The sequence below is a fragment of the Chiloscyllium plagiosum genome, chromosome 18, assembly GCF_004010195.1.
Source record: "Chiloscyllium plagiosum isolate BGI_BamShark_2017 chromosome 18, ASM401019v2, whole genome shotgun sequence".
Classification (NCBI taxonomy): Eukaryota; Metazoa; Chordata; class Chondrichthyes; order Orectolobiformes; family Hemiscylliidae; genus Chiloscyllium; species Chiloscyllium plagiosum.
In genome coordinates this window covers 4,563,231-4,571,303 of record NC_057727.1, presented here as the reverse complement: position 1 = coordinate 4,571,303, position 8,073 = coordinate 4,563,231, and the positions used below count along the sequence as shown (strand labels likewise).

The window sequence follows — 8,073 nt, the reverse complement described above, 5'->3', positions numbered from 1 at the left end:
ACCCTCACCTTGACCTCCCTCCACCTATCGCATTTCCAAGGCCCCTCCCCCAAGTCCCTCCTCCCTACCTTTTATCTTAGCCTGCTGGACACACTTTCCTCATTCCTGAAGAAGGGCTTATGCCCGAAACATCGATTCTCCTATTCCTTGGATGCTGCCTGACCTGCTGCCCTTTTCCAGCAACACATTTTCACCTCAACGTCTTTAGTCATCCAGCATTCCCTATACCTACCAGCTTTTCCTTTCATCCTAAATGGAATATACCTTCTCTGGACTCGTTGTCTCATTTCTGAAAGCTTCCCATTTTCCAGCCATCCCTTCACCTGGGAACATCTGTCCCCAATCAGCATTTCAAAGTTCTTGTCAAAATTGCCCTTCCTCCAATTCAGAGCTTCAACTTTTAGATCTGGTCTATCCTTTTCCCTCACTATTTTAAAACTTTAACAGAATTATCGTCTCTGGCCCCAAAGTGCTCCCCATCTGACACCTCAGTCACCTGTCCTGCCTTATTTCCCAAGAGTAGGTACATCCATATACTGGATCAGAAAATTTTCTTGTACTCACTTAATACATTCCTCTCCGTCTAAACCCTTAACACATTGGCATCCCAGTCTATGTTTGGAAAGTTAAAATCCCTTATCATAAATATCCTATTATTCTTGCAGATAACTGAGATCTCCTTCCAAATTTATTTCTCAATTTCCCTCTGACTATTGGGTCTATAATACAATCCCAATAAGGTGATCATCCCTTACTTATTTCTCAGTTCCACCCAGATAACTTTCCTGGATATATTTCTGGGAATATCCTCCCTAAGTACAGCTGTAATGCTATCCCTTATCAAAAACGCCATTCCCCCTTCTCTCTTGTCTCCCTTACTGTCCTTCCTGTAGCATTTGTATCCTGGAACATTAAGCTGCCAGTCCTGTCCATCCCTGAGCCATGTTCCTGTAATTGCTATGCTATCTTAGTCCCATGTTCCTAACCATGCCCTGAGTTCATCAGCCTTCCATGTTAGGCCTCTTGCATTGAAATAAATGCAGTTTAATTTATCAGTCCGACCTTGTTCTCTGCTTTGTACCTGACTGTTTGTTTGACTCGCCTTTGTTCTCAACTGTACCAGTCTCAGATTGTTTTAAATCCTCCCGAGCAGCTCTCGCAAATTTCCCTGCCAGTATATTAGTCCCCTTCCAATTTAGGTGCAATCTGTCTTTCTTGTAGATGTCCCTTCTATCCGAAAAGAGATTCCAATGATCCAAAAATGTGAATCCTTCTGCCGTACACCAATATGTACAATGACTTCCTGCTGGTCCGTCTCTCCCTTGAGAACATTATGCACCCTCACTGAGACATCCTTGATCCTGGCACCAAGGAAGCAACACACCATTCTGATTTTTTGCTGCTGGCCTCCGACATCTGTCTGTACCTCGAACTAGAGAGTCTCCTAACACAATCAATCGCTTGGAACCCAGCGTACCTTTTATTACATTAGAACCAGTCTCAATACCAGAAACTTTGCTGTTCGTGCTATGTACTCCTGAGTGTCCATCACCCTGTACGTTTTCCAAAACTGCATACTTGTTTGAAATGGGGATAGCCACAGAAGATACCTGCCTACCTCTCGTACCTTTCCTGGAGTTAACCCATCTATGTGACTGTACCTGAGACTTTCCCCTCTTTCTATAACTGTCACCCATCACATCCCCTTGCTCTTGTAAATTCCTCATTGCCTCTAACTGCCTCTCCAACTGAGATACTTTACCCAGCCTAGTGGATAAATTATTAGAAAATGAAGTGCTCTGAGTTTTATGATTTTCCTATTTTGTCTCCTCTTTTTCCTCCCTTACCACCTCCAATTTAGGATTCTTCTGAGTCATTCACCATGGCAACTAGCCCCAATCGAACCCCTCGGCGTGGAGATGCTTTAACGTCCAGCCCAGGAAGAGACCTCCCCCCTTTTGAAGATGAGTCAGAAGGATTGCTGGGTACTGATGTGCTGGCTGAGGAGGAAGAGGATGGAGAGGATCTGATGGGAGATGATCTGGAACGGTCAGTAATGATCACAGCATGACAAATACTCTTCCACCTGGCTTTTGTTCCATATTTCTAGAAGATGGATTGCCAGCAAATATAAGTGTCCACCAGGAAAAATTTGTAGGAAAGAGTTGTAGCTTCAAAATGATGACATCACTTGAACCCTGCTCTGATTGTGGATTTGGAAATGTGAAGCAACTTTGTTCAGCTGTGACTGTCAATTGATTTGATGAGAAAGAGAACAAATTTGTGTTTCATGTCTCAGTGTAATTGTGGAAAATTGTTATTTGTTGTCATGCATCAACAACAGTGACTAAGCACGCCATATGTTGTTGGCAACTGAAAATGTTAGTCTCTCAATACATACAGTGAAGGTTTCTTTTTAAGTCTGTCGTTTAAAGGACAGTGGACATACAAAATCTGTCTAATTTGAATCTGGTTAAGAAATTATCAGTGTTAAGAGAATTAGAAACTTCACCTAAAATGGCATTATAACATGGTGTTAGGTCTTAAAACTTGGGGGATCATTGCTTACTTGTACCATTGTGGATTTCTCAAAGGCCCACATGTGTCTTCTACTTTGCTGCAGTCAGTTTTGAGCAAAGGTCTTGCATTTAATCTGGCTAATGTTACACATCATTTTATGTGCACCCAGTGATGTTGAAGCATGTTTTTAATCAATTTTGTCCAGATTTTTAACTTGTCTTTGAAACCAGATTGCAGAAGTGAAAAGCCCATGTTGAATTCATTTTTCTCTTTTCTCTTCTGCCTTCAAAAACTGCCTACTTTTATAAGCGATGTCCCCTTTTGCATGTTTTATTTCCCCACATTGATAACTGAATACTATACTGTGTATTCCCATTTTCAGAGACTACCTTGCCATTCCGGAACTAGATGTCTATGAACGGGAAGGTATAGATGATGAGGAGGACCTGGAGGAGATGACTGCTAGCCAACGAGCAGAAGCTGAGAGGCAAATGCGAAGGAGAGACCATGCTGAGGGTTTACGCCAAGGCCGTATGAGAATAGATCTCCTATACGGTGAGTGCCAGTCCTCTGAATTGTGCATAAAACAACTGTTAGGTTAGATTGACGGCAACTGGTTAATTCTTCAAGTTTAACTACTTGTTCTCATTGTATTTTTGTTCCTCTATTTTTCACTCTCGAGGATTTAGTGCAGTTGATGAAATGGCTGGACTTCTTTCCCCAAAAAGAAACACCCTTGCAGAAGTAGTCCATTAGGCTGTGCTTACCATCCAGAAAAAGGCATTTAATGCCCCTTCGCAGCTTTCAGAAACTGCTCATCACTCACCAGGTTCAACGGAGGTGAAAACCATCTCAGAACAATAATGTTGAACAGAATTAAGTCATTTTGGCTAATGTGGATTAATTAAAGAAAGCCAGCACACGTGATAGGTTATATATTTAACTGACGTATTTGAGTGTTTTGACAGAGTAACGGGGTTATTGAGGGTAATGCTGTTGATGCAGTGTATGTTTCCTTTCAAAACGCACTTAACAAAATGCCACATAACAATATAATTTTGTCAACTAACGTTTACTGCCTAAGATATTTAAGGGGCAGTGATGATGGCAAAATCATGAGGAACATCCTTGGTCGATTCTGCGGTGGGTAGCCTTACCCCTCTGCTGGTTGGCAAAATGGGAAGTTCTTGATATGCAATCTTGAGTTGTTGCAGAACCAGAACTTCTGGCTTGGAATTTTCTGGTATAACAATGGCGTTGTTAATGTGTAATATGAAAGTGAGAATTTGTATTTACTTAATCTCTTTCAGAATCTTGGCTTGCCTCAAAGCACTTCACAGCCACTGAAATATTTTCAACATGTAGTTGCTGCTACAATGTAGGGAAATGTGAAAAACAATTTGTGCACAGCATGTCCCTATAAACAGCAGTATGAGAATAACTACAAAATGAGCAGAAGAGCTACTCCATTCTTTTTTGCATACTGCTATTGATTGAGAGGGCAGAAAGGACCTCAGATTAACATCTATCTGAGAGATTACACTACTGATGGTGGAATACTGCACTAGAGTATCAGGTTAATTTCAATATTTAATTTCTTTGGATTTAACCAGCAGTGGTAAAATCATTGCCGCATGGAAGATCCCGATTTGGTTTAGAGTAAATGTGGTTCTGGAGAGCTTCAATAAATTTTCAAGCACAGAGATCTGTCAAAAATTGCACGTGAAAGGGAGATATGGCCTGGGTAAACATATTGTAGATATACCTCTCTTGTTTCAGAGAGTGATGATGAGGATGAAGAACGGCCAGCAAGAAAGCGCCGGCTTGCAGAGCGAGCAGCAGACGGGGCAGCCGAGGATGAGGAGGAGGTGAGTTTGATGCTGTTGTATTATAGGAAAATGACAAAGTGGGAAAGATCTATTCCTTCCGATTTGGTGTTTCTTTCATCATATTACCTGCACACCTTTATCCATTGTGTAATCTCCTAGGACAGGAAAAAGAAAAGCAGATTTAGTTTTAAATTATGACCTAAGCAACTGAGTATTTTGATGAATTACTTAATCCTGCTAAAACAGTAAGATTAATCGACTAAGAATGTATTGTTAAAATCCAGTGGTAGTATGAGTCACTGATGTTTCGCAGACTCCACAGCAGAAATTGATTTGCAAGTCTCAGCACCAGGGAATCTAGCAAGTTTGTGTTAGGTTTATTGCTTTCTTATAACTCAGTGCTTGATTTTGTGCCATCTCTACAATGCTGCAGTGCACTGGTGTATGTACACACTGCAGGAAGGGAAATTGATTGTCCTTTGGAGCTACCAGTTATATAGTTGCAGTGGGGCATGTGGCAGTTTCTGATCTTGACTGGTGCATAGTTTTAAGAAGTGGGGGGACTATTTTAAGGAGGATGTATGACACATGCTTTTATGCAAACAGTGATAGGTGCTTGAAACGTGCAGCCAGAGAAAATGATGGAAGCAGATACAGTACCAAAGTTTAGGAAGGCATTGGATGGACACGTGAAAAGACAGGGAATAGTGGATACAGACCATGTGCAGGCAAATGGGATTAGTTTAGATTGGCAGCATGTTTGCCACACACAGTAGTTCAAAGAGTCTGTTCTGTTAGATGCGTTCTCTCTACACTTGCTGTGAGATCAGCTGAGTTTTTCCAGCGTTCTGCCTTTATTTCAGATTTTCAGCATCAGCAATATTTTGCTCTTATTGTACATATGTAGCCAATTTCTTAATATTTTTCACTTTTTCTTTCCGCTGCTATTCCTTCTGGTGCAGATGATTGAAAGTATTGAGAATCTGGAAGACATGAAAGGTCACTCTGTCAGGGAATGGGTCTCCATGGCAGCGCCCAGGCTGGAAATCTACCACCGTTTCAAGAATTTCCTGAGGACCCATGTCAATGAGCATGGGCACAATGTTTTTAAGGAGAAAATTAGTGACATGTGCAAAGGTTAGTAGAAGCGTTGGTGGGACGGGAACATTAGCATTTACATGAACCAGTCTAGATCAAATCTGTCAAAGCTTTGAAGCACCTGGAGCAATGCTTGTGAAACCGAAATTGAATAATAGAATTAACTGTCCACATAGGGGGGAACGTATGCTGTTTGTATTATGTAACTATCTTTCCATAACTGCAAATTCTGAATGGATAATTGATTGGATGTCAATGGGGCATGATTAGATTCTCTCTTGCTAATGATGGCCATTGCCTGACACTTGTCTGGCATGAATGTTACTTACCACTTGTCAGCCCAAACCTGGATATTATCAGGTTTTGGTCCATTTGGACATGTATCTAAGAATCACACATGGAATAGAGACTCTACTTAAGTAGATTTAATTTATCGCAATTTGCACCCTTCATGAAATACACAATGTAGAAACACAACTCAAACTTAAAGTTGTGCATCATAGAACCAAATTCTCAATGTTAACAAAATGTCAAGCTTTGGAGCAGAGTATATAATGGCGTTCTGAAATGACAATCCCAATGCTTGACAGATCTTCAGCTTATGCTATCTTTAGCACTAATACATCACAGGGACCTGGGTTCAATTCCAGCCTTGGGTGATTGTGTGAGTTTGCACACTCTCCATCTGCATGGGCTTCTTCCCACAGTCCAGGGATGTGAATGGTAAAAATCCCATGCGGTGTTCCAGGGATGGAGGAGGGCTGGGATGCTTTACTGAAGATTATTGCAGACTCTGTGGGCTAAATGGCCTCTTTCTGCACTATAGAGATTCTGTGATTCTAGTCATAATATGGCTGTGTACTTGCAGAGAACAGAGAGAGTCTGGTGGTTAATTATGAAGACTTGGCTGCTAGAGAGCACGTGTTGGCCTACTTTCTGCCTGAGGCCCCAGCAGAAATGTTGAAGATATTTGACGAAGCAGCCAAAGAGGTGGTCCTCTCCATGTACCCAAAGTATGACCGGATTGCAAAGGAGATTCACATCAGAATTTCCAGCCTGCCTCTTGTTGAGGAGCTCCGATCACTCAGGTATTGCTTTGCAGTAAATTTGCACTATTGTTCTTTAAAGATCTTGTTTATTTCGTGTTTTGAATTTGTTTTTTATTATGTTGTTTAAATATTTAATGACTCAGCAACCACAGTTCCCTGGATTGATGCAACAGTAGATACTGAATTTTGCGGCTTTTTCTAAAAGCAGGTACACAAATGATGAGTCAAGTGGTCTCCCCACAAGCTGTATTGTTCCAAAAACAAAAGTTTCAGTATGACTGTCAATGTCAAGCTCCTCGAGGTCAAGTATAACGTTGCTGCATGTCAAAGTTAAACCTCACCCTATCAGATTTATTATGTGCTGTATTTTTGGTGCTGACCTCCACTTTCAATAAGTGGGGAGTCAGAAGAGCAGGAGTCGTAGTCTTTTACATACATATTTTGATTTTTTTATATATTCATGTAAAACTTCAACTCAAATTTCTCATATTCTAAGGAACTTTATTTATTTATTTATCTGATCCCATTTGGGTTTGTTACAAGACTTAAGATGCAGTTGTTTCAATCAAGGATGTGTACTTTAGTCATTTGGTTTAGAATTCGTGTATTTTCAGTTTTAAGTAAGAAAAAATGATTTTTTTTATCGCAACATCGTTCAGCATCAGTTTGATATTTCTTTCGTCTCCTGCCAGTCAATTCTTTTTTTCCCGCCACCTCACTCCACAACTTATTTCAGTTAATACGTGTTGTCACAGTCCCTTGATAGCTGACAGAGGGGCGTCCATGACCCCTGGTGAAAATAGGATGTTTCCCCTAGCTGATGAGTTTAGCACCAGCAGGTATGCCCTTTCAGAATATGGAGTAGATTGTTTAAAAAGAGATAAAAAGGAAGTTCTTCACTTGTAATTGTGAATCTTTGGCATTCTTTACCCTATGGAAGCTTAATCTTCAAGTCTGTTTAAGAACACAATCAGTAGTTTCTGGATACTAATGATATCGAGGATTATGGGGCAGGTGTAGGGAAAGTAATGTTGAGGTAAATATAAGCTATGATTTAGTTGAATGGTCGAGCAGGTTCAAAGGAACGAGTGATCGTCACTTGCTGCATTGGTCTCGTCTAGATTGAAGGTGGTTCTAGATTTGAAGGGATGCTGGCTCCAGAAAACATTTCTGATTGAGCTATCAAATTAATCCCTCTATGCAGTTCTTTCCCCAAAGCCCTGCAACAAAAAGGTGTGGTGGTCCATTGATACTTCGAACCTGGCTGTACCTTTTAATCATAATCACTCTGTGGTTGATACGTGACTCCACTTCCCTTCTGGTTCCACAGCTCTTGGAGTCCAGAAGTCTATCAATTTCTGCCTTCAATGTATTTAATGATTCAGCAACCGCAGCTACTTGGATTGGAGAATTCTGGATATAATTAAACATCTGGGTAGGCTGGGATGTTTTTGACTGGAGCCCAGGAGGTTGGGATGTGACCGTACAGAGGTTTATATTATCATGAGGTGTTTAGATAAGGTGAATGGCAGGTGTCTTTTCCCTAGGGTGGGGGTTTTTCAAGATTGGGGGCAAAT

General features: G+C 41.0%; 1 protein-coding gene across 1 annotated transcript in view; it reads left to right on the top strand.

The window, feature by feature from the left end:
- mcm2 (minichromosome maintenance complex component 2) overlaps nucleotides 1-8,073 on the top strand; it is a 44,005-nt gene that overhangs the window by 8,759 nt on the left and 27,173 nt on the right. The window contains exons 2-6 of the mRNA XM_043707602.1: nucleotides 1,862-2,049; nucleotides 2,903-3,075; nucleotides 4,300-4,388; nucleotides 5,312-5,486; nucleotides 6,316-6,535. Of these exons, the coding sequence (XP_043563537.1) occupies nucleotides 1,862-2,049; nucleotides 2,903-3,075; nucleotides 4,300-4,388; nucleotides 5,312-5,486; nucleotides 6,316-6,535 (845 nt within the window). The remainder of the gene's footprint in view (nucleotides 1-1,861; nucleotides 2,050-2,902; nucleotides 3,076-4,299; nucleotides 4,389-5,311; nucleotides 5,487-6,315; nucleotides 6,536-8,073) is intronic.